This window comes from Crinia signifera, chromosome 7 (assembly GCF_055691185.1).
Source record: "Crinia signifera chromosome 7, ASM5569118v1, whole genome shotgun sequence".
NCBI lineage: Eukaryota > Metazoa > Chordata > Amphibia > Anura > Myobatrachidae > Crinia > Crinia signifera.
In genome coordinates this window covers 144,103,368-144,129,719 of record NC_139223.1, presented here as the reverse complement: position 1 = coordinate 144,129,719, position 26,352 = coordinate 144,103,368, and the positions used below count along the sequence as shown (strand labels likewise).

At 43.0% G+C, this 26,352-nt stretch overlaps 1 protein-coding gene across 2 annotated transcripts in view; it reads right to left on the bottom strand.

Annotated features, from left to right (window-relative positions):
• The window catches only part of STK39 (serine/threonine kinase 39), a 362,307-nt gene that overhangs the window by 247,092 nt on the left and 88,863 nt on the right, over positions 1–26,352 (bottom strand). For both annotated transcript variants that reach the window (XM_083153899.1, XM_083153898.1), the window contains exons 5-8: positions 24,642–24,697; positions 7,498–7,607; positions 5,878–5,979; positions 3,585–3,718 (exon numbers count right to left, since the gene is read on the bottom strand). In XM_083153899.1, the coding sequence (XP_083010025.1) occupies positions 3,585–3,718; positions 5,878–5,979; positions 7,498–7,607; positions 24,642–24,697 (402 nt within the window). The remainder of the gene's footprint in view (positions 1–3,584; positions 3,719–5,877; positions 5,980–7,497; positions 7,608–24,641; positions 24,698–26,352) is intronic.

Sequence of the window (26,352 nt, the reverse complement as noted above, 5' to 3'; positions counted from 1 at the left end):
AGTAAAACACTTTCGATTTGGATTATACACATCTGTACTATATAGTTTTGCCTGCACAGTCTATTTTTCTATTTGATTTTGATGCCACGGGGCCGCGCATCGGGGTCAAATTGGTATCTATTGCGGCTGAAAACCGTTCGCTGTCCATTCAAATTGGATTCTATTTTGCATATATAAGCAAAATCAATTAGAGAAATAGACCACATTGAACCGTGTGTAAGGGAGCATATGGGTGATCTGTGCTAACTCATTGTTCTTTATGCAATCTGACTACAGTAGATCTGAACTGCATGTGCTAAAGATCCGAGGTGGCGTTGACAATGCGCCGGACCACACATCGCTATGGGGCATACACACAAGGTGATGTGTGCTTCATTTCTAAGCGATCTATACAGAAGGTAAAAATTGCCCCGTGTGTATGCCCGCATAAGGTCTTTATAACTCTCTTGCGTCACTCAGCAGCAGATGTCCCGCCCCCTCCCCACTTACAAACTTCCCTACACTGGCTGCTACTTACATCAGCTTCTAACACAAGGGAATCATACAACTATATTATTCACAATATAAATGTATTGTATTACCGACAATATTTTCTAACATTACAAGAAATTGTTTGCAACTAAAATGTTTTCACTACATGACCCGCTTCTGTTTTCAGTGCAGTTCTCATTAAAACGACAATAATTGGTTCATGAATTGCTAGCTATTACTTTCATGACAATTACTATATAAGAAATTACAATTAATGAACGCTTGACACCAAAGCTACCAAATTGCTCAGTTTAGCAGATATATAACAAGGCTTAATATGTGTCTAAAAAGCACAGCTATAAAAAATAATTACACCTTAAGTGTACAAAGGAATTGTATTTGTGATTATCTGTAATTTTCTAAAATATCCATAACACTTGTCAATGCTTTTGTATTTATGCACTGAATACAAACTGGAAAAACACTTGGCAAATAAAGAGGCTGAGAGAGACTGCAGCTAGCAGCACTATGAATAAAATGTTGTTGATGATGATGATTGCAATTAGTAACTGGGAATTAATTTGGCATAGCGCATTTGCTTTGCCTTAAAACATAGGGGGCACAGGGCCACACTGTGTTCTACTATGGGGTCCAAACATTTGTATCTAGATCTCTGGATAGTATTTGCTACAATATGTGGATAAGTGTGCCTATGTCGACATGCAGGAAGGTTGACATGGGTTAGTTTGACAGGGTCATTAGGTTGACGGGGTCATTTGGTCGACATGGGTTAAGTCGACAGTCAAAAGGTTGACATGGAGGTTTTCACTGTTTACTGACCCGAATGTCGACACAGGTTAAAGTGCACCACGTCCCCTCACTACGCTTGGCACACTATTTTATTCTCCCACCACGCCCTAGTGGATTGGCATGAATTACCGCCTGTCGACACATGCCGGCTCAAAAAAACAGTGAAAAACCCCATGTTGACTTTTTGACTGTCGACCTAACCCATGTCAACCTAATGACCCTGTCGACCTAATGATCCTGCCAACCTAACCCATATAGACCTTCCTGCATGTCTACTTAGACACATGTCGACCTAAATGCATGTTGACCTACTGGTGTCGACCTAATGAATGTCTAACAACTTGCTGGTGACCCAATGACCATATCCCAGCAGATGTGTACTTCTGTAGGACTATAGTACACTATATTTTCATATGCATCAAGAGTATTATATTTACAAACAAAATTAACATTACTATTCACCAGAAGACTATATGCAAAGTTTATTGCATTCTGAAAAATCTTACAGTATTACATTTTGCCCACTGCATCCAATATTCAGCTTTTCAATTCACTAAAATATGTTGGTTGTATTCTTATGAATATTGATGCTGCCCACCAAATGACTGCTTCCATTGTCAGTGGTCTAGGGATATGCATTCAAATACAATACATATAGTCATTTATGTGCTTTTGCATGTATCAAATGTTATCTATAGTGCTACCATTTACTATACAGTATGAAGATTAGAAATGAACATACTGTATGATGATGTATTTATTTACTGAAGATCACTCAACGTGATTCATTCTTCATTTAGTTATTGTGATATACAGATGTGTCCGCATCCCGGTCCTGCTGCAGTAAAGGGGCATACACTAGGTGCCATGGAGGCGATTTTGGCTCCATGAACTTGCATGTGACAGTCAAAACTGCCTTCCCTGCACAGTCTTTTTGCTTGCGATGCTGACCTTGCCAGGCCACGTATCGAAATTTAAGCAGGGTAAACACTGTGTGATTCTGGCTAACTTTCCTTACAATTTTGGCTATATAGTCAAAATCTTAAGCCAAAGTCGCACCATGTGTATGCAACTTTACTCAATATACAGATTATAGTGAGTCAATCAATAAAATAAATCCTTCTTTTATTTGTTGAAATATTGTCTTTTATATTATATGTTTGTCTTGTGTGTCTTATTTGAGTGTGATTATATATGTAATGCGCATTTTATTGTGATATTTTTTTATTAAAAGAAGGATTTATTTAATTGATTGACTCACTATAATCTGTATATTGAGTGGAGCGCCACCTGGTGGTGAAAGTAATCATCACCACATACCACTTTTTATTTCTACACACGGAGGTACACATTCTCTCTGCCTGAGTGGCGTCAGCTTGACTCAATCAACCTAGGCATCTGATCCCCCCGGTAGAACCAGCGCTACTGTGTGACCTAATCACTCCCCTTTTTGTACTCAACTTTAGCTGCTATATATACACTAATACCAAGAATGATGATGATGATGATGATGATGATGACAATAATAATAGTAGTAGCAGTAAAAAAAAAAAAAAAAAATGATTGCTATTGTCTGGCAGATGTTGGTACAAAATCCTGGTAGTCAGTATCTTGATAACAGAATCCCGACGATTCCTGGTAAGTATTTTACCCTACCTCAAAACCTTACCCACAGCCTAACCCCAGCCCCCCCCCCCCCCCCCCCCCCACCCCTCACAGTCTAACCTTAATCACATACCCCTTCCATGCTGCCTAAACTTAATCTATCTGTCCCCCAAAACCTAACCCATATCATAAAATTTTTAGACACACACACAAACAAAAAAACCTTAATGACCAAAACTGTCAAAGTTATTCCAGAGACTTTATAGAAAATTATATGTTAAGTGTGATGGACTAAGCGTTGTGAAAAAATTCATAAAGAGACGTGTACCTGGATCACCAGAGAGAAGAGCTGAAATAAAAGATTTTCACATTTACCAAGCCAAGACATTATACATTATAATGGAGCACCAGCTACGCTGGATATAATCACTGTAACAATATCCTGTGTGCTATTTTACAGTCATTAAATATTTAATTGACTGCAAAGTGAAATCCACAGGAAAAAACGTCTTTGTGGATGGAAAATACCCCAGGCGGTGAATATTTTTAGTCTGGTATTGCAAATAAATGTACTTTTTTTCTTTCATTATCCTAATCTCATATGTCCGATGGTGTGCAGAGATGAATGTGGTCAGTGTCATTTCCATCCAGCAGACAGACAAAACAACATAGTCTTTGGGATAAGATTCGCTTCTTACCTCTTTGATGGATCTTTTTGGAGACAGAGCGAGATTAGTTTCCTAAATGATTTCCCATATTTCCTCATCATCTCCTTATCTTCTATTCCAGTTTCTAAAGTCGGAGGATCATTTTGCAAGGTCAGCATTAAAACCTAGAGAATACAGCATCGTTTTTATACCCATGCTATGATTAACATGACAAATGTTTTTGAATTCCCACTTAATATACGGTTACGCAGAAAATAATTCTCCTCTACGTTTTATACATAGTCTCTCTTAGCTTCAAGGGCCTGATTCATACCTGTTCGTTGGGATGCAAATATGCAGCCTGAGCCATTATTGGACAACAGCGCGAGCGTGCGGTACGCAGTGAGCATGAGCAAACTATCCAACCGTAGGCGGCAAGCGAAGGTTAGCCTTCGCTCACTGCTCACAGGGTGATTGACACCCTGTAGGTGTATGGGGGTGTGGCGCAGGTGGTCCCAGGCCTCCCCACAGCCTTTGCAGCACCTAGTGAGTCCTGGCATAGTCAGTGCTGCGAGCAGGGGTAAATTAATTTGATGGTGAATGATCTTCCCCCTGTGTGTACACAGCAGTGCACAGGGGCGGGGGAGTGTGGGGGCATGCGTTCATAGGGGCGGCATTTACCTGCTCGATGGGCTTCAAACTCTCGCAGCCTAGCAAGCAGGTCTGAATCGGGCCTGAAGTCCCATAAGACTGTGGGGCAGATTTATTAAGCTTGGAGAAGAGATAAACTGGAGATAAAGCAGAGAAAAGGTAAAAGGAGATAAAGCACCAACCAATCAACTCCCAACTGTCTTTTTCAAACACAGCTGATTGGCTGGGGCTTTATCTCCTTTTACCTTTTCTCCGCTTTATCTCCAGTTTATCTCTTCTCCAAGCTTAATAAATCTGCCCCTGTGTGCCACGGAGAGCTTCTCTCTTGCTGAAAATGTCATCTTGTTTTATAAATAAAACAACTGGAAGTGACAAAATGACACTGCTAGATTACACTGATCAATTCATTGTGCTGCATTATTACATGTGTGCAACTGAATGGGCTTTGTGGCAACAATGGAACTGGCTACATCTGTAGCAACTCTGCTGCTTACTTGGAAGCAAAGCTAACATATGGTAATGCAGTAGGTGGTGTCTGTGAGATGCCGCAGCTCCTGTGGGGAGTCCTGGAAATTTCTATCGGAAGATGGAGACCCTGGGCTCGTCACCACCACAAAACAGATGACACGCCACAGTTTGGGACACGGAGTCCATCACCGGGCCAAACCCCCAAACGATGGCAAACTGTCAATCAACTGGCATCTGCAGCTGTACCTAGTCCAATAATATAGGGCCAGTACTGAACATGCACAGAATGGTTCCGTTAGATGATCAATGTACCGAACATTGGTACATTGTGCCTGAAGCCACACCGCATCAGGACCTGAATCAGGCTCACAAAATGTAAAGAAATATACAGCACACAACTTGTATCTAATAATGTCAGAGTTCAGTGGCCGCGTGGGAAGCCGGACAAATTCTGACATTTTTTTATTTTATTTCAGAGTTCGGCCAGCATCCTGCGCGGTCGCTGAACTGGGACGCCATTACATCTGGCTTCTGATATTCGGACAACCATTAAGTAAGGATGCTTCTGTAGCTACACACTCGAGCCATTGTAGCTGCAGACATCAGTCATTGCTTTACCCTTTATTACTGCTATTTTTATCATTTTCAGCACTCCAACCATATCTGAGCTGGGAACATGAAGAGGAAGGAGTTGCAGGTAGCTACAAACATGATAATGTGACCAATTTACAGTAGGTCCACAGCATTTTGCTACCCTACTAGTGTCTGACACTGAGAAGAGGCCCACTGTCCCCACAGAGTCCTTTATGGCAGGGCCAGTTTGGGGCAAAAATCCAGGGTAAAAAAATGAGTCTTTTACAAATAGCAACAAATACTGTACAGAAACAAAACTGGATGGAACATACACATAGATAAAAATGAATTCATTGTACACCACTGAGAATGAACAGAGTGAATCCATGACACAGGTTGAGTACACTATTATGACAAGGATTGTTGTTAGCACCATACTCCTGGCCCCACTGTTAAAGTGCTAAGTAAAGCATTTCTATACTGTCATCAGTAAAGCTGTTATCCTGCTGTGATTACAACCACATAGCCCCCTGATGCATGTTATGGCTTGACTGGCTACTTGTGAATTAATAGGCTGCATTCACAGTAATTGGTTACTGTAGGTCTAAAAGAATGGCCTGCCTTTGTTGGGTGAGCCACCAGATAAACATACCTTCATTGGAGGATATTTGTGGTAGGGAGCTGAACCCGTAGCTAGTTCGATAGCAGTAATTCCAAAACTCCATATATCAGCTTTGAAGTCATAGCCTCTAACCTGGATATAGGAAAAAAATCAAACCACTGGTTAATGACATATACTTAATACCGATTATAAACAACACTAGGCCTATAAAATGATGTTAGAGTATAAGCACCTGTCTATTTGTTATTTTTGCACCTCTACTAAAATCATGTACACTTTTGGTTTTACTCTTCAATTGCAGTCATCTGCACACAATGTAGGTGGCCATTTTATAGGTTAAACTAAAGACAGCAATTTATCAATTCCCTAACAGCATCTCAGTAGTATCAGTGATGTCACTAGGTTTTCCATACCTCCCAACATTTCCTTTTCAAAAATCAGGACAGTGGACGTGCCCAAATTATAATTTGGTTCTGTCTACATCACAGTGGGAATGACCATGCTCCCTGTCCTGTTTCACGGAAATCAAAACAGAAAATACACTATGGGCCAAATGTAATAGGGTGTGAGAATCAGAAATTGAGAGATTTTGGAAGACTTTTCCCATTTTTTAAAGCGGAAATCATTTACACTGCAAAACCAGGTTGATTTTGCTATGTAAATGATTGCCGCTTTAAAAAAATGTCCCTATATATTTTTTTTTCTTGCAGTAAAACAGCTTTGTAAATACATTAATCCGGTTTCTCCAGATACTGGGCATTAGCAATCTGTTAGGAAAACCAGAAAAGACTATATCCAAACAAACTGGATTTTTTTCAAGTCTGCATAATGCAAACATTAGTTTGCACACCCATTTTAAGCTCTTGGGAAGCATGTCCTCTGCCAGGTTTTACCCGGTAGTTAAACAATATATACTGTATAAACATAATTTTTACCTTTTTATTTTATTTTTTTGGGTACTTGTGTATTTTGGCGGCGCCCATCGCATCGCATACCATAACGCATACGATGGTATGCGATGCGACGCGATATCGCGCGATATTGTACAATGCTATACAATTTTAAAATTGTATGACATTGTATATGGCATACAATGCCATACAATGCGATGCAATTAAACATTGTATAAGCACCCTAATGGGTGCTAATGGGATACCTGTGAAGCCCGCGAGGGGACTCCGATACCTGTGAAGGTATCCACGTCCCGTTGCGGGGCTCGCTGCGCTCGCCACGCTTCGGGCTCGGTGGCTCGCTGCGCTCGCCACACTTTCTATTCTCAACTCCACGCTGACGTGGATAGTGGGGGTATGAAAATGTCGGAGGACGCGTACCGCCGCCCCTCGCGGGCTCGCTGCGCTCGCCACGCTTCGGGTTCACGTTTATAGTGGGGGGTGGCGTGGGGGTGCATTTAACATTGTAAGCACCCATTACGGTGCTTAAAAGCACCCTTTAGGGTGCTTATACAATCTTTCATCGTATAGGGGCCAAAAATCGCGTCGCATCGCATGTCATCGGGTGCATGGCATGCGATGCGACGCGATTAAAACATCGCGCGATGGAAATCGGGGGCGCCGCTATAATACACAAGTACCTTTTTTTGTAAAAACATAGCACATTAACATGTTAAAACATGATAATCTCCTCTCTTACCTGTTCCATTACTTCTGGAGCCATCCAGCAGGGAGTGCCAACAAATGTTTTCCTGACTTTATTTCTGGTGACATCGCCACCTGTGGCTAAAAATGAACTAACACCAAAATCTGAAACAAAAAAACATAACAATTAAATACTCACATATAAAACGAGGACAAAACATACAACAATTAAACACCCACATGAATAAATAATTTCAAAGGTTTGAAAAAGTTTACAAATTACCCAACTGCTAAAATAATGTTTCTAAATAGATTATACTTCAATTTTGTCTAAATCTATACAAAAAGAGGAGTAAAAATATTATTTTCAGAAGAGGCTAAGCTATGCCGCAATGGTACACTGACATTATAGTTATCATTTATGGAGTCTTAAATAATGAACCAATGGCAACCAATCAGACATGATCTATCATAAGACTACCCAGCTCTAGACTGAATAACATTAAAATTAGCTGGTGGCTTGCAATGGATGTATCACGATCTGGGTAGTTAAACACTATTTCTTAACACTCAGATGTCTTTCCAGACAGAAGCTGCGTGCTGGGTTTAAACGTTATCACGTTCTATGTGCAGCGAGCACTCATCAGACCTGGCACCGCTGTCATAGCAGTGGCTTAGCATGCTCCACACTCCCAGACAGATGTCTCTCGCACCCCCTCCATTATAGCAGCATCTCCATTGTTGTCACAGGCCACAGGCCTGTTTGCACCACACAGTTTTCCCACCAGGTTCAAACATAGGCGCAGCCAAGTTGATTCTAGTCACATGTGAGTTTTTAGCCTATCCGTTGAAGACTGTGGCCTAGCAACCACAACAACCAATTAAGAGTACACAGAGTCCTATAAAGCTCTTCAGAAAAGCCCTCTCAAATCACCAGTACTTTGTTGTATCCAGACTAGATGCATCTATTTCAGTGAGCTCCTGTGATCAGTGCAAGTTACTATCCATCTACACCGCCTGGCTCCATCCAGTTCCAGCTGAATCCTATCTCCAGTATTCCTTCCTGTGTTATCTCCACTAATTGACAGCATCGATATCAGCATCTCCCTGCTGCATTTGCTTCTAGACACATAGTGATCTTCTTCCTCTGGTGCTCCAATCAGTATCCCACTCTGGCACATCCACCATTGATGGTCACCATCGGGACTGATGCTATTCATCTATTCCAGTGACTGTTAAGACTTTTATTTCTATACACGGCTTCGATTTCCATTCATCGTTATCTGTGCATACAGATGGAGCCACGCTTATTCAACCTCCCGGCGTGGCAGAGCGTTCAATCTCCCCCATTTCAGCAAACGGCGCACCCAGACGGAACGCTCTGGCACACCGGGGGATTGAATAAACGTGGCTCCATCTGTATCTGTATCTGTACATGTGGAAAACTTCATTAAACCTCTTCGGTTTACTTTTACTCCAACCTCAGTGTTTCTTACTGATCAGAGCCACAAACCTCAGATGTGACAGGATATCTTTACTGTGTATATTTGTACCAATGTCAGGTAATATCCTCCAACTCATAAAATGTTCCAGGTGTGCAGTAATCCAACTAGCACGGATAGGTAAATAATCATGTGCATTGACATTGGGATTAATTATCTACAAGGCTGTTCATGCAAAGAGCGAGCATGCTGACTTCACCTCTTGGGTAACTTCTGGCAAAACCAGTATATGGCTGAGGCTGCCTACAAATCCATCAAAGAAAACGGAATTGAAAATAAAACATGCAGAATGAACCCTGTTTGCTACGCAGACAAATATATAAGCTTAAGGAACTTTCGAATCCAGAACAGAAATTCAAAAATCTAAAATTATTAGTGATCGCTCTGTTGCAAGTCAGAAAATAGAGGTCCACCACAAAAGTGCTGAGCAAATATTATTTTGGGACGTCAGGCACAACGTTTTGTGGAAGTTGCAAACAGTTTAAAGGGAAGCTCACGAATTTGTGACAGCAAAGGGTACTTATGTTATATCTGGGGGCCCGATTTTTTCATCGCATCGCATGCAATATAGTGGCATACAATTCATGCGATGCGATTTTTCATTGTAAAGACCCGATTTTTTTATTGTATAAGCACCCATGGGTGATTTCATACCCCCACTATCCAACTACGCATGGAGTTGATTTTATATAGTGTGGCGAGTGCAGCGAGCCACCGAGCCCGAAGCGTGGCGAGCGCAGTGTGCCCCGCGAGGGGACACAGAATACATGTAAAGTAATCCGCGTCCGCTCACCACGCTTCAGGCTCGGTGGCTCGCTGCGCTCGCCACACTATATAAAATCAACTCCATGCGTAGTTGGATAGTGGGGGGTATGAAATCACCCATGGTTGACTATACAATTAAAAATCGGGTCTTTACAATGAAAAATCGCATCGCATGCCTTAAGTAGTTGCAAGCAATGAAAAAATCGGGTGCCCAGATAATACATAAGTACCCAGCAAAGCAATGAGGACTATATACTGTATTTATGCCATTTGATGGAGTAATTAGGCAGATCATCAGTGAGTCTTGGTAAGTGTAAGCGCCATCAGGGAGCTTAACATGAATTTGCTTTTTTTTTCTGTGACTATGCCTGGGGGTGGGGGCATGGCGATATCTCTGAGGGTGCATATGCTCTATCATATGCATTAGGGAGCTAAGAAAGAAAACTGTTCAATTAACTACTATTGGTGCAGCAGGTGCATTATACTGTGGAGCACAAATTATATTTTTGCACCTGGTCCAACCATTCAAGTTCTGCCACTGCCCTGTTCTGTAGCTGCTCAACTGTATAATAAATAAAAGGGCTTGACATGAAGTGGCCGTTAATGCTCGCTTAATCGTAGGTGTTAGGGTCCCTGAGAGATGACACAGGGTCTGATAACTACGTTCCAGTCAGAGGTTCCATGATCGACAGCCGGCTGGAGTCCAGAAATGAAGAGATAACGCACACAGGGGGTTATTCTAGTTCACTCTTTCTGACAAATTCCTTCTTAGATGGACAAAACCATGTGCACTGCAGGTGGGGCAGATGTTACTTGTGCAGGGAGAATTAGATTTGGGTGGGGTTTTACTTCAAAGTGAGATCTATATTGCAGTGCAAAAATAAATCAGTCAGTATTTTCCCTGCACAGAAACAAAATAACTCACCCAAATCTAATTCTCTCTGCACATTTTACATCTGCCCCCCCCCCCCCTGCAGTGCACATGGCTTTGTCCATCTAAGAAGGAATTTGTCAGAAAGAGTGAACTAGAATAACCCCCACAGTATCTCAGCAGACCTTTCTGATCTGAAGTTTATTCTTAAGGTGCTCATAGTTATACCCAAAATGTGGAATGCAATCCACGTCAGTGCTCATGAAATATTTATTTTGAAGTTTTAAGCTAAAGCAATAAATTGATACTTTTTAATGAGCTATCAAAACAAAAGTTTGTTTATAATAGAAATAATTGGATCAATGTTATGCCCCTTTCCCACTGCAGCTCTTAAACGGTAAATTGCCATTTTTCCCCACTATTTACTGTTTAAGGCTGCAGTGGGAAAGCGCCAGAGTTGATTTACCGGTTAAAGTGAACCGGTATTTCAACCCGTTTTAAAAAGCAGAGTCTTACACGTTTAAATACCGTTTTTTAGGCAGTGGGAATGCCTCTTAAACGGTATTTAAAATCCCACACTACTTCCCCCTCCCCTGGTACCTGTCCTGCCCCCCCCCCCCCCCTCTTCCCTCCCTCCCTGGTACCTGGCAGCTGATACCTTGCATCCGGGCAGCGGGGCAGCATGGTAGGCAGCGGGCATTCCAGGGCTCCTAGTTGGAAGGTCTCAGACTGATGCATGAAAGCATCATGCAGGAGGAGGCTGCAGCTGGTGCACAGACAGCAGAGGCACTGGGGATCCGGGCAGCGCGGTCCGGTCCGTGCTCAGGAGGAGGAAGCGGAGGAAGGTCCATTAGGAGGTTGTCATTTCATCGGTGGGGGTCCCTGCCGCGAATGGGAAATAGCTGAGCCTCTCATTAAATATGCGCATATCTAATGAGCTATGCTACGCTAATGGATATGCGCATATTTAATGAGCGGCTCCGCTATTTCCCATTTGCGGCAGGGACCCCGGCCGATGAGATGAAAATCTCCTAATGGATCTTCCTCCGCTTCCTCCTCCTGAGCATGGACCTGCCCGGTCGGATCCCCAGTGCCCCCGCTGTCTGTGCACCAGCTTGCGCCTCCTCCTGAATCATGCTCCTGCATCAGTGGGGGACCTGCCGACTCGGAGCCCTGGCATGCCGCTGCCTACTGCACTGCCCCGCTGCCCGGATAGATTGCTGCCAGGTACCAGGGGAGGCGGGGGGGGGGAGCAAGGTACCAGGGGGGGAGGGGGGTACGGGAGGGGTGGGGGGTGAGCGAGGGTACCAGCTGGCAGGTACGGGGGGGAGGGGGGGCAGGACAGGTAGCAGGGGACACAAGGGAATTAAATGTTTCACTGTGATGTGAATGGTACTTAAACGGTATTTAAAACGTTAATCTACTGCAATGTGAAAGCTAATACCGTTTTAAATACCATTTAAAAATACTGGTTCTTTAAACGGCTTGGCAGTGGGAAAGCAGCATCAATAAGCAAGCAGTAACTTTGCCTCCTCCTTCTGATTCTCAAAACATTCCAAAACGCTATCTTCAAGTCACAGGTGCAATATCTTTGTTGGCTCATCCTCTGGTAACAACTTCTTGGTAACAACTCTTAAAATCACCTCAAAATTTTCCATCTTATGCTGAAATTAAAATCTGTTCTGCTGAAAGCATTTTAAATAAAATACATTTAAAGGGACAGTGATAGAACTGAATAACATATATAAAACATAAACCTTATATGTATATAAAAGGTGAGAATCATATCTATACTCTATTATAGGCCTGTAATATTTAATAAAACATCTAACAATATTTCACATATGTTCTTTGTAATAGGGTGTTCACACAGTTCGATGTACTCTATTTTTCTATTCAATTGTGTTTGAATAAGTAAAATTGAGCGAACACATTTGATTTCAATTTGATCAGCCATTTATGAAATGGCCAGAAATGTGAAGATGCAGAGATTATGTTTTGGGCAAATGGTCCTGTATTTGTCACTTGTATGCACAGATGTCTGCCCCATACCGGTCTCTGGAAGGACCTTATTCAGATCCATTCGGTCCTCCGTGCATTTGCATTAGCTTATGGGAACAACCAGTGTTTCAGGGGCGTTCCCATGAGAACGCTGGGCGTTCTAAGGCTAATGAGGCCGTGGCGGACATGCGGGGGATGGGCAGCTGACATCACCTGGGGGGGGGGGGGATGTCAAACTACTACACACTATAATTTTATGACTTTTTAACAACAATAACAATTTATTTATTTTTTCTTACAACACTGCTTCTTTATGCCTCGAATATATCATGTTATAGGGGCATATTATTCCATGTATGTGCCATATTCAAACATTCTGAACACTTTTTTCTTTGTCTGGAGGATGTAAAAGACGTCCCAATTACAGTAATAATCAGCAAACCATTACCTGCAATAAATACATTCTGCATGACATACAACCCTCAGTATACCAGCAATGCTGACTAAAGTGGCCATTTCTACTCCTTGAGATTCCTTAATGCATCTTAATCTGCAAAACTAAACCTTGTTTCTGTAGCGTGTAATCTGATGAATGACTACGACCAGGCTGAATCAGTGTAAGGAATGCGATAACAGGCCTGGCTCCTCAGAAGGAAATGTTCTACTTATTGAGCATTGGCATTCGGAAGTGACCCATTCCAAAAGAATGAATTTACCTGAGGGATCGAATTTCTTCAGATCTCCTAGATCAGGCATGTCCAAACTGTGGCCCTCCGGCTGTTGTGAAACTACACATCCCAGCCATAGGCGAATCTAGAATTATGGTAATGGGTGGTCCTAGACCTAGACATAATAGGAGGGGGACCTTTGCGCGGTGTAGTCGCGCGGCAAAAAAGGGGGCGTGGTCTCATGGGAAGGCATCACAAAAAGGGGTGTGGCATTACACTTTAGACCATACACAGTAATGCCCATTACACATTTTAGCAAACTCCGTAATACCCATTACACATGAAGCCACACGCCGTAATGCCAATTACACATAAGGCCACACACCATAATGCCCATTACACATTGTGCCACACATCATGATGCCCATTACATACTATTTAACAAACCATAATGCCCATTACATATTTGCCACATAACTGCTGCTTACCTACGTGCTCATTGCTAGGGGGTTCTTGCTTGATGGCACCATAGTACCCATTACACATGATGCCGCACACCATAGTACCCATTACACATGATGCCGCACACCATAGTACCCATTACACATGATGCCGCACAGCATAGTACCCATTACACATGATGCTGCACACCATAGTACCCATTACACATGATGCCGCGCACCATAGTACCCATTACACATGATGCCGCACACCATAGTACCTATTACACATCATGCTGCACACATAATGTCCCTTACACATGATGCTGCACACATAATGCCCCTTCCACATGATGCTGCACACCGTAATGCCCCTTACACATTAAGCCACACATTATGCATAATGCCCCCACATACCGCCACTTGTAGTGTCCCTTAAGCAAGGCCCCCAAAAGTGCCACTTACTGTAAATTTTTATATGAGCCTTTGCTGTTGCTGCAGGGAGAGATGGAGAGCGGTGCAGCTGCTTCTATGGGGAGAGGAGCAGAGCACAGCGCAGAGCACGCTCACACTCCCCTCCTGGTGTCTCCTCTAGCCGAGTGGAAATTTGAAATATTGTGCGCGCTGTTGTTGTGCGTGACGTCGGGGGAGCACGCCGGCGCGTGGCACCACATGATTAAAGAGGGGGGCGGACTGAGGTGAAAGCGGGGAGAAGAATTGGAGCGGAAGCTGCAGGGGTGACAGTCATTGATAGCTGAGCAGAGAGCAGGGGGCTGCCCGGCTGTATTCAGAGCACTGCAGGTCACGGCTGTTTGAAATAATACCCCTTTCACAACAGAAAATGCAGGGATTTACCCGGGAATTTGGTCCCAGGATCATGCAGGGACATTCCCAGGCTGACCCCTTATACACCAGCCTAATCCCTGCATTTTCTGGTGTGAGGGGGAGAGACAACCACTCCCCTCTCCCTACCCCCCTTTAACCAACCAGCTATATCTTTGGAACCAACTGACCCATTTACATGGGACCAGTATCATATTGAAGAACTTTTGAGTTGACTTACAGTTGGTTCCAGAGAAATCTGCCCTTAAAGAACATAAACAGTCATGAAATTACATTTAAGAAATGAAAAAAAAAAAAAAAAACGGTTTAACCTCAATATCCCTGGAACCAATTAACCCATATGGATCCAGCCTGGTATCAGATTGAAGGCCCAGCGATTTGGGTTTGACTGAGATAAACCGAAGGGGGAACTGGCAGCCGTTGAACTGGGTGGGGGTCGGAATTAGCAAGTCCCATGTTATCCTATAGGGAAAACGTTCCAGATTTGCCTGGCAGTATCTCCGGTTCCCAGAGGGCTAGAGACACGGGGCCTGACTCGTTGGAAAGCCCCGTACCTCAGCTACAAAGTGGGCTAATCAGTGGTCCTGTGCACCCCCGGACCACCCCCTAGATTCGCCTATGATCCCAGCATGCCTTGCCATAGTTTTAGCATTCCCTAATAGCAAAACTGTGACAAGGCATGCTGGGAGGGACTTGTAGTTTCACAACAGTTGGAGGGCCATAGTTTGGACATGCCTGTCCTAGATTAAGTCCAGGGAATTCAGTACTAGCATCCTTCTTTGTTTATATAATACTGTATGGGGGTTATTCTGGTTGACATGCAGCACTGAGAAATTCGCAATGCTGCGTGTCATTTTTCACCCGCCGTTTGCATATGCCGCCGCCCTCTTTCGCAGGAAGAATGCCCCTGTACGGCTGTGAATGGATGTTTAGCATAAATATCCATTCGCAGCCTATGGGGAAACACCCACATCATGATGTAGAAGGTACACGCAAAACTAAGACACTCTCAGCTTTGCGTGTATTCCTAGAGGGAAAAGGGTGGCAGCAGACATCGGGTGATGTCAGCTGCCCTCCCCCAGCACCCACGTCACTGGGTGATGACCATGGGAATGTCCAGCATTTAGGCAGGCATTTACCTGTTCGCTAGGCTGCGAAAATACGCAGCCTACCGAACAGGTCTGAATCAGGCTCATTATGGGGGGTTTTCTTATAGACGATGATATTGCGTATACTCCTGTGCTGCAGGATCGGCTTAAATAATTAAAAAAATAGGTACTTGTTTCCTAGCACGGCGCCCATTGTGGGTCATCGCATACCTTAAGTTAAGGTATGCGATGGATGCGACCGACGCCATTTTTGGCTATTTTTAGCCTTTTCCCTGACAATTAAAAAATCCGGTCCATTGCATGCCATTATAATGGCATGCGATGCGATCGACGTGACCGACGCGATTTAACATTGAATGCATTGTACTCAATGTTAAATTCCTATGTAAAATCGGGTACATTGTATGCCATTATAATGGAATACAATGCGACCAATGCGATGGACCCGATTTTACATAGGGAACAATGTTAAATGGGCCAATGCACCTGATTTTTTACTGTATACCCACCCTGATGGGTAATTTCTATGTCAAATGCCCCCCCATTGTTAACGCCACCCCACGATGAACGCCAACCCGAAGCGTGGCGAGCGCAGCGAGCCCACGAGGGGCGGCGGTACGCGTCCTCCGACCTTTTCATACCCCCACTATCCACGTCAGCGTGGAGTTGATTTTATATAGTGTGGCGAGCGCAGCGAGCCACTGAGCCTGAACCGTGGCGAGCGCAGCGAGCCCCGCGAGGGGCGGCATAATACGCTTCAGGTTGGCGTTCATCGTGGGGTGGCGTTAACAATGGGGGGCATTTGACCCATCAGGGTGGGTATACAATGCAAATTGGGGTATGGGGGGCATTTAACATTGGGCCCAATGTAAAATCGGGTCTCAGGGACCATTTTACATTGGTTCTAATGTAAAAATCGCGTTGATCGCATCGCATGCGATTTGGTTGCATGGAATGCGATCGACGCAATTTATTTGGACCCGATGGATACAATTAAAATCGCTGGCGCCGTGCTAGGAAACAAGTACCAAAAAATAACATACAGAATATCAGATGATTGGAAAATGAAGCTGATTTCTTTATTGTCGTTCATAAACCGTTACACAAACATTGAAGTTTCAGCAAATCAAGAACTGTTTCCGAATTCTGCATGTTACATTAAAGGTCATTCACAAAAATGCGACACGCACAGTTTTATTAGTTGCAAAAATGGGCCCATTTATCCATCTAGAATTAATCAGAGATGCTTGCAACACGTCCTCATTTTGGAAATAACCTCTAGAAAATCAATCTGCACCTTTTTATTATTTTTTTTGTTTACAGAATTCTGGTTATGCACACGATGATGGGTGGAAATGCCACAAAGGTTGCCCTGATAGCAAGTTTAGGAAAGATCCCTTCAACAAATGCGGCTTTAAAGTTTGTTGCCAAAAATAGTTTGTTTTCTCCGTTTATGTTGCTCTTTATGATTTGGGTAATGTATATTACACATACTTGTTTACATTTGAAAACTAGTTTCAGGGAGATTATAGTCGGTAGTAGAATTTTGCAAAGCAACCCATTGAGGGGGCGTGTCATGCTCCACCCAAAGGGCGTGTCTAATTCCATATATGGAGAGATTGTGAAAATAAATTGAAAAAAAGGCATCTAGAAGCGGGGGGTGTGTACTGCTACATCTTAGAGGAATCTTTTAAAATGACTTATGGCCAAATGTAGATGACACCCAAAGCAGTTAGTAAGAGATACTATACTTGGTAAAGTGCTGGGAAATGGTGCTGATGATTCAGTGTAAATGTATCTGTCTCTCATTCCTTTTTTCCCCAAAAATGTAACAGTGTAATGTGGGCTACGGGAAATGAGGGAAATTGGTAGACTAATGAGGGAGAGAGGGGGATTGCTGCTATTTGAGGGAGTCTCCTGCAGAATGCAGGAGGGTAGGCATCTATGCTATTACATTGTCATTTTTCTGGTTGGATTCTGCTCTTAAGAATGTATTTCCTATATAGGGTGAACAAAGGAAAAAAACATCCTGATCACTGGCATTTCCTGCATACCAGAGTAACAGGTGAATAGATGCAAATACGCAAAGTATCTATTCTCAATCCCCGAGGGCAGCCTAGCATAAATTGTACATCATTTATATAATCTCATCTAGCAAAACTAAATAAAATTTTTGTCTAGTGGTGCAACAGTTGGAGCAAAATCTTTCCTCCCCACAAATGTTATCTTAGCTTGCGATTCCCTATAAGGAAAGTTTAGAAACACAAATGTGAAGATAGCATATTCCTTGGGGAGGTGCACATTTTGAAGATTATAAAAGACCTTCATCACCTACATATATCATAAATTGGGTTTACGTGCAAATTTGATTAAGACACTATGGGGGAAATTTACTAAGATGTGAATTCTACTTCACATGTGATGTTGCTATGGGCAACCAATCAGATCCTGTCTACTATCTTCTAGAGGGTGCTAAATAAATAAGAAGTAGATTCTGATTGGTTGCCGATAGCAACATCACATGTGAAATAGAATACACATCTTAGTAAATTTCCCCTATATGTCTCTCCACTTTTTCTCTCCCTAAGTTTTGATTCATCTCCCCCACAGGGAACTGAGATTTTTTGTCTTTTTTTCACTTTTACAGGGGTATTCAATCCTAGGTGATATCTCCAATAGTCGGCAATACCGTCCAGAAGCAGTTTCCTACCAGGCCTTGCAGCTGCAGCTTTGTCTCTTTGAAAAGCGGAATCTGCATTGGTGGGAATGGCCCCTAAATTGTTGAATTAGCATCTGCTTCGATCCAAAATGAGTCCAAAAGTTGCAAAAAATAGAAAAACATTGAATAGGTCGAATGTGAATTAGATCGTCGAAAAACTGAGGACATTTCCGACTTTCAAAAATATCAGCAGGGATTGAACCTCTCCCTTACTGTACAATTACTGGACTTGGTACCCTATGCCTCAGAATATCCAAATTATAGATTGACAATATATTAGTCGACAGTTAATAGCTCAACTAATTATGGTAAAAAAGTTGCCAAATTCAGAGGTCAACGTGACAATTGTTCACACAAACATGGTTGACGCAGGTTTTGTTTTTTTTTCCACATTTTCCCAACATTTGCTTGATTTTCTATCCATGTGGACATTTATTGGGAATAGTATCTTGGCAAGTGAAGCAAACCCATGAGGGTCTTTGCTTGTACTGATGATGGTCAGATAACATGCGATATACATGATTTGCCCCAAAAAACATGTAGACCATTTATGTGTTGACAAATGGTATGTGGACCTTTTGACCCTGTCGACCTTTAGTACCTGTTGATCTCTACCCATCAACATTTCACATTTCCACCTTTTGTATTGTTCAACCATTTTGTCAATCTATTATATCACACCGGAGCTGCAAATGGGGTGTTGGGGTACATGAACCGGGTACCAGATTGGAGGGGGCTCGCTGGCAGGGGAGCTTCAGGATAGGTTTTGAGCAGTTCCTAGGCACAGGCAGCTGCATCACTGGGAGGGGAACTTCAGCACAGTTTTTCAGCAGTCCCCAGACACAGGACCCAGTTTAAAAGAGCCCACTCATGGACAGAAGAGCAGCAGTGGTAAGAGGAGCAACGGTGAAGATGATTATGTTTATGAAGATTGGTGCTGAGTGGTCCTGACAAGTCAGCTCTACCAAAGAGGGAGGGTGGGTGAGTCCAGCTATTTATATAGAGGACAAAATGTGTTTGTACAGTATGTATGGGGGCACAGTATGTGTGTGTGTATTGGGGCACATATGGCCTGATTCAGCAAGGATCACTAAGCAGTGGTCCTTCGATGCTTAGCGAGGCCTGAAACACCACATGCCTGTCCGCCCCCACCCCCGAATCCCCTTGGTACCATGCGAGGAGATGTACGTAAACACATGGCCAAAGGGGAGAGAAATCATTTGATGTCAGAACTGAATCAGCTCCTGAAGAAGGTGTGGGATCACACTGAAACGCGTTGAGCCTGCCTGCTATATTTGCACCTTGTATCTAGTTCGGCACCAGCAACAGATACCAACCATTCTAAGGCCATTCTAGCCAGAAACTCCTCATAATATAGCACCAAATCTATTTTACCTTCGTAAAAAAAGTCTCTTCCTACTGGGACTGGGAAACCGACTGTAACTTCTAACCACCAATATAAGTATTGTTTTCTTTCTTAATCTACCAAGCATAATAATTGCCATAGGAACAATATATGCACCAGCATCTACAAACTCATCGGAAGTGCATTTATCTATTTACCATATTCCAGGAATAATGTTCATATTTAAATTTTATATTTATTGATGTGTACGTATACAATTATAATATTTTTTTTTAGTATTATTTTATATTAAATATTGTATATGAAGGATCTAATTGTTTTTGAAAAACAGCGCTGTTTTATATATTCCTTTTATAGATTGTGTGTGTGTGTGTGTATTGTATCGCTAAATTAGTGTCTTGCCTCGGGTGGCGAAAAATCCTAGTTTCGGCCCTGACAACACTCTATTTTATAATGAATTGCTATTCAAATTATTACATCAGCTCACTTCATTATGTACTGTAGTTATTTAGGTATATATGCTGTGTACATGGAGTAAGAGATCACTATACACAATGGAGTGTATGCGTGCATAAATGTAGTGAAGGAAATGTATTGGCTGTATTTAAAATAATATATTTTAAAATAGAGGTCGGTAGTGATCCTCCTGAAAGAGACAGTCCGCACCAGTAGATGCCACTGTGTATTTGCAACACAATGGGGGAAATTTACTAAGAATACGAATACGATTTTTTGTATTCGTATTCTTAATACGAATGAATACAAATGTATACGACTGTTATAGCTGTATGCAAATTCATATTCCGGAGGGTGATTTACAAAGCAGTCGAATAGGACTGCTTTGTATTTACAGATGGCATATGGATTTGTATTAGAAGCCGTATATACGGCCGCTAATAGGAATTCGTATAGGCAGCCTGCACGGATCAGTCAGATCCGTGCAGGCTGCAGTGCTAAAAATAATTAAATAAATACATTTAAAAAAAAAACAGGGTGGGGTGGGGTCCCCCCCACGGCCGTAACCAGCCCCAGGCTCACAGAGCCGGTCCTGATTTTAAAAAATCAGGTGAAAAAATAGTGATACCAATTCATATTCTATTGATGGCATATACAATACGAGTGCAAATACGATTTCTTTAGCCGTATTTCGCTTAGTAAATTTCCCCCAATAGGTTCCGGACAGGTATTGCTATTCCATTGCACCAAGATAGGGATGGAGCTAAACAAATATCACCACACAAATAACTGTAGCATGTCAAGGGGCAGGCACAGAAAATGCTCAGCCTGGGTCCCTTGTTCACTTGCTGTAAGAGGAGACTTCAGCATTCCATTCAGATTCACTGTTTACTTGTCAGGAGTTGCAGGATTAGAACAGGTTGGAAAATTAGAATAGTGTTATGACATAAAGATCAATGACAGAAAATGTCTGTTTATAGCATTAAATCAGACTTGTCACGAGGTACCTGTGTTATTTTTAACTTTCCAATATAGTGCCTTCGGGTTAGCTGCAGAAGCGTTCCTGGTTATATGATCAGTGGCGCCGTGAGGGGGGAGCGGGAACTAATTACCGAGGCCCTGGTCAGACGGAGTGGCAGGGAACCAGCTACCCCCCTCCCCATTGCAAAGAGCTGGGCACAGGGAGAGAGAGAGATAGCTGCTGCTGCTACAGCAGCCTCTCTCCCCAGCCTAGCACACGCTGCTCAGTGCTGTATGCTGAGCTGGGGAGAGAGGCAGGAGCAGCCTGGTCTCTCTCTCTCTCTCTCGTTGTGCAATCCCACCCACACCCCGCCAGTTCTGGACACCATTGCCTCTGATAACTTTTTTTTTTTTTACAGGGGTGTGGCCGCACCCCCTCCCAATGGCCATGCCCCCTTAATTTACGGGACTGGCAGAACTGTCGGGGCCCCTGGCCATGATCAAATCATAATTGCCTAGAGATTGTGACTGTGGCACCTAGAAGTGTGGACATGCACTGCTACACCTGAGAGGTTCGTCATAGACAGGACTTACAGCCTAGTGTAAATGACCCCCAAATGTAGTTATAAGATCTACTGTTGGTAAAAGGGCTTTGGTCCGTGTCAGGGCTTGCTTGTGTATTGTGTTCCATAGAATTGGCCACAAGAAACCTTATATGAAAATGCATGTAGCCATAATGATCGTTGTGCCTAATAACCAATGCAGGAAAATGGCAATGATTATCCCATTTGAATTCATATATCTCTGATTTAATTCTGTTTCCCAAGAATATACTAGCTGCAAAATGGGGGTAAGGTGCAATCAGGATTGCTAGGCTCTTTGGGGAATCAGGGGGACTGTTACTAATTTAGGTAGTCTCCCTGACAATCAGGGAGAATAGGCAAGTTTGGCACAAATGTAATGATGGTGGACAAGATACAGTATTCGCATTAGCTTACTGTACATTTGTAAGGGTGTTCTCTATTTAGCAGAGCATCTCTTTCATTCTTTGGGGCGCTATATGTGCACTGCCTCAGAAATGATAAAGGCAATGCATCAAACATTTACTTCAATGGGATGTGTCTCTTTCCGCACAAGCTTACTGTGACAGGTTCTTCCCAGTTGCCTGGAGACAAGTTGGAGACTGGTGCCCGCTTAAGAAAAAGGAAAAACCAATACGGTGTGTGAATGTGTGTGTGTGTTTGTCAGCATTCACCAATGCTTGCAGCCTGTGCACCATTACGCCCAGCATTTTAGGGGACAGGCACATGTTCAGTGGTACCAGGCAGGTGCCATTCTGTCCCCTATTGCAGGTGTTAGCAGGCCTCTAGGAATAGATTAACAACAGTATGCAGCAACAGCAGATGTGCCACAGAGCTGCGATGGAAGAGGAGCAGTCACAATCAAATCCTGCTTTGAACCACATAGGTGCTGCTGTTCATGCAGGTGCCCCTTTACTGCTTGGAGCCTGGAAGCTTGTGCATCCATTGCCTCTGGAAGTACACCCTTGGACAGTGAGATATACACTGTATATAATCACACAGGCCTGTGCATGTGCAGCGGCTGGCTTTATCTATGGGGATAAGGGTATGTTACACAGTCTCCAGGCAATATTTTTCTGAATAGTGTAAGCTGTCTAGCTAGATTCCTGCTCTTGGCTGTGACCTTCACTATCTGCAACCGCTGAAGGTAACATACAGTATATGACATGTAACAAAGGTATGTGCAAGCCCATATGAAAAATGTGAATCACTCTCTCTTTGCAACACAAAGAGAGCAGAATTATATTTTTACTTTAATTATTATCTAGAATTAGTCATATATTTATATAGTTCATGGGTTATAAACATTAAGCTTTTGTTGTTGCTCATTGAAACTTATTCTGATTGACTCAAAAGGCTGTTAGTTTGCAACCTTAGGAGTCCCCCAGACACCGCCCGACGAATGTCGTTACCCCCCCCCCCCCCCCACACACACACACACACACAGTCGCATGCCGGGAATGGATATTTAACATAAACATCAATTCGTAGCCTATGTGGAAACACCCACATCATTTGATGGTCACCGACCATCGAACGATGTGGAACGAGCATGACTCTCAGGTCACTTAGATTTGCATGCACACTACACAGGAGCCGGACATGAGGCTGACATCCGGTAATGTCAGATCCCTGCAGCAGTCGCGTCACAGTCGCATTACCATGGGAACACCCAGCGTTTTAGGTGACAGGCAGTGAGAGTACTGACTGAAGCTGCAGCCCCTCTCCCCAGCCTAGCACACTGCATATACCAGTGGTGTAAGTTTGTCCAAGTTGCCCGGAGGCAAAATAAATATTGGTGGCCCCAAATAGCCTAATCGGTAAGGTGGCTGTCTCCAGTAAGACAGGTCATGGGTTTCAATACAGGGTGGCACTTGCAAAAAAGATTTTAGGAGGGGGAGTCAGCCACATAAAATATATTGATGGCTTTTAATTAACTGATTCAAACTTGCAGGGGAGGAGAGGTGCCCCCTTAGGAGCAGGAGCCCAGTGGCAGGACACTGATGTGTTCCTGGGCTGGGGAAAGCCACCTATGACTTGCTATTTTTTATTATTTCTAACCACACCTTCCAAACTGTCCACACTCCCTCCCAGTACTGTGGACTGGTAAAGCTCTCAACACCCCTTGCTGTGGGCGTGTTGCTGAAGTGGTTGCATACACAGATGCTTAATCGCTCACACTGGACACCATTCCCAGATAGAAAATCGGCACCTACCATTGGGCTGGTGCAAGTTTCGACTTTTGGTGGCATTTATAGATGCACCAAGAAGTATAACAGAGTCTGGAAGTGCTCAGAGTGGGAGTCTCAGTCCTTGTACATTCAGATGCATTTCTGCACACCAGAGGAAGGGCTGATGCTAGCAAAACACTAATGTGTAAAGAGGAGGTAAGCTCTGTGTGGTGTATCTGATGAGAGGAGCCCCCTCATGCAGCAAAGTCTCATTTACTAGCACAAAGTCTAACGCACATGTTGCTGGTGTCATTTTACAGGTAAATTTTCATTATCCTGGTAAATTCTCCCCACTAAGAGCTGCCCCAGCCACCACTTCGGGGCTGACTGTATAGCCTTGGGGATCTATTAGCCTGCTGCTGTAAATTACCAAGGCCAATTTAATTTCCCCTAAGCATCAAAAGTCCAACCTACCACTCTACAATGTATCTCTTTAGGTTCCTTTATGGCTGAATGAAATCAGTGATGGAGAAGTGAGAATGTCTTTGTTACATGTGGAACTTTTATATGTTTGAAGCTTTGTTTTATATTACAAATTGTGCATAGAAGACATTCAGTACAGGCAAGAAGATGTACACTGCAGCATGGCTCATATCCACTTCATAAATGAGAACCACTATAGAGCAGAAGTAATCTACAAGCACCTGCAAATTGGTAATTAATTTGTATTTGTCTGATATAAATTACCTGCTATCTGTACCGATCCATCTTCTCCCAAAAGTATATTTCCAGCCTTTAAGTCCCTGAGATAAAATATTAAAAAGTAATTTTATTATCATAGACTCTTAGCCCTATAATCTAATAGTCACAGTATTACTAATGCTTACTTTTATGTTTGGAATTCAAAAAGGAAATTAAATCAGGAAATATCTTCAAGCTTTGAACTGAATCATAGTATTACTTTGAATCATAACAGGTCAATCATAATTGAATAATATCAACCTAAGATACATTTCAAACATGTCTTCATTGATTGAGATTAAAAGTCCTATCTACAGTTTTACTTCTTCAGTAAAGATCTTATACATACAGCAGAAAACTGCCATTTGTTATATATATCTATATATAAACTATTTGTAATGTATTCATAAGTGCTGCTTTATCTGAAGACACCAATACCCATTTCACACAGAAAATGAAATTCCCGGGTGAAGCAGTTGCACCCAGGAATTTCATAAAAAACTCTTGTCCTTTTTCTGTGTAAAAGGGATGATCCGGATCTTAAACTCCGGGTCTCCGACCCTGCAAATGACCAGAGACCCAGAGTTTAAGTTCCGGGTTGAGCCTTTCATACAGGATTTTCTATTACCCATATAATAGAGCAAATCTCCGGGTCTAGGTGGCCATAAATCAGAAAGACCGCTCTTACAATCATGTTTGTGTTCAATTTCCCTTCAGCTCCCTGGCAGTCCTTGGTGGTTTTTGGACACACTCACAATCTGTCATACAATCCATCATACAATCCATCTTCTGCATGATTGTATGATTGCAGCTTCATTTAAATAGGGGGTTGACCTACTAGGATCAAAAGGATAGAAGCACCAAAAATCCATTTTTTTATTTATTTTTTTAATTTACAGGTTGCCAGTAACTACCAATCTGCTCACATCTGCTGTGTTATGCCATTATTAAATAGCCTGAATGCACCAATCCTCTGAAAATAGCCTGAATGCAGCAATCCTCTGAAAACTGTTTTCAGAGTAGTGACAGAATTGTGCAAAAGGACGTCCACCGCTCTCTTCAGCCACCCGCCCGTCTGACACTAGGATACTTCTGAGGCTCCCAGCATCTTCACTGCCACGGGCTGCCTGGAAGCTGCACCTCTCTTCTCTGCTAGTCAGGGAGGGAGTGTCACATGACTCTGGTTGTATGAGCCATCTAAAGACAAATTGCATGTGCTTAAAAGCACATGCAATCTGCCCCCAATCCCAACTGATCTGACGTGCAGTACGTCAGATCAGAGGACCAATCCTCCAATCTCCCGGGGCCAGGAGATTGTGTGATTGTATGATTGTGTACACACAATGTGCACACAATCTGCATACAATCCATGTCACAATCCATTAAGATTGTATGATTGGGTGCAATGCAAGGGCGTAACTACCATAGGTGCAGGGAGTGCAGCTGTTATGGGGCCCAGAGCTTAAAGGGGCCTACTTTGCCTGTTAAAGTATCATGTGCTGTATTAGGTGATAAATAGGGGCCCTTAAAAAACTTTTGCTATGGGGCCCACATCATTCTAGTTATGCCACTGGTGCAATGTCTTTCTGATGTAAAGTATAGCCACCTTAACATCTGCTCTCCTGTGTGAAGGGGGTCTGACTACGAGCGGCAGAATAACCCAGTGCTTCAAAGCCAGATAATTGCTGGTAATTGGCCGCTGCTGTGTGAAAGCGGT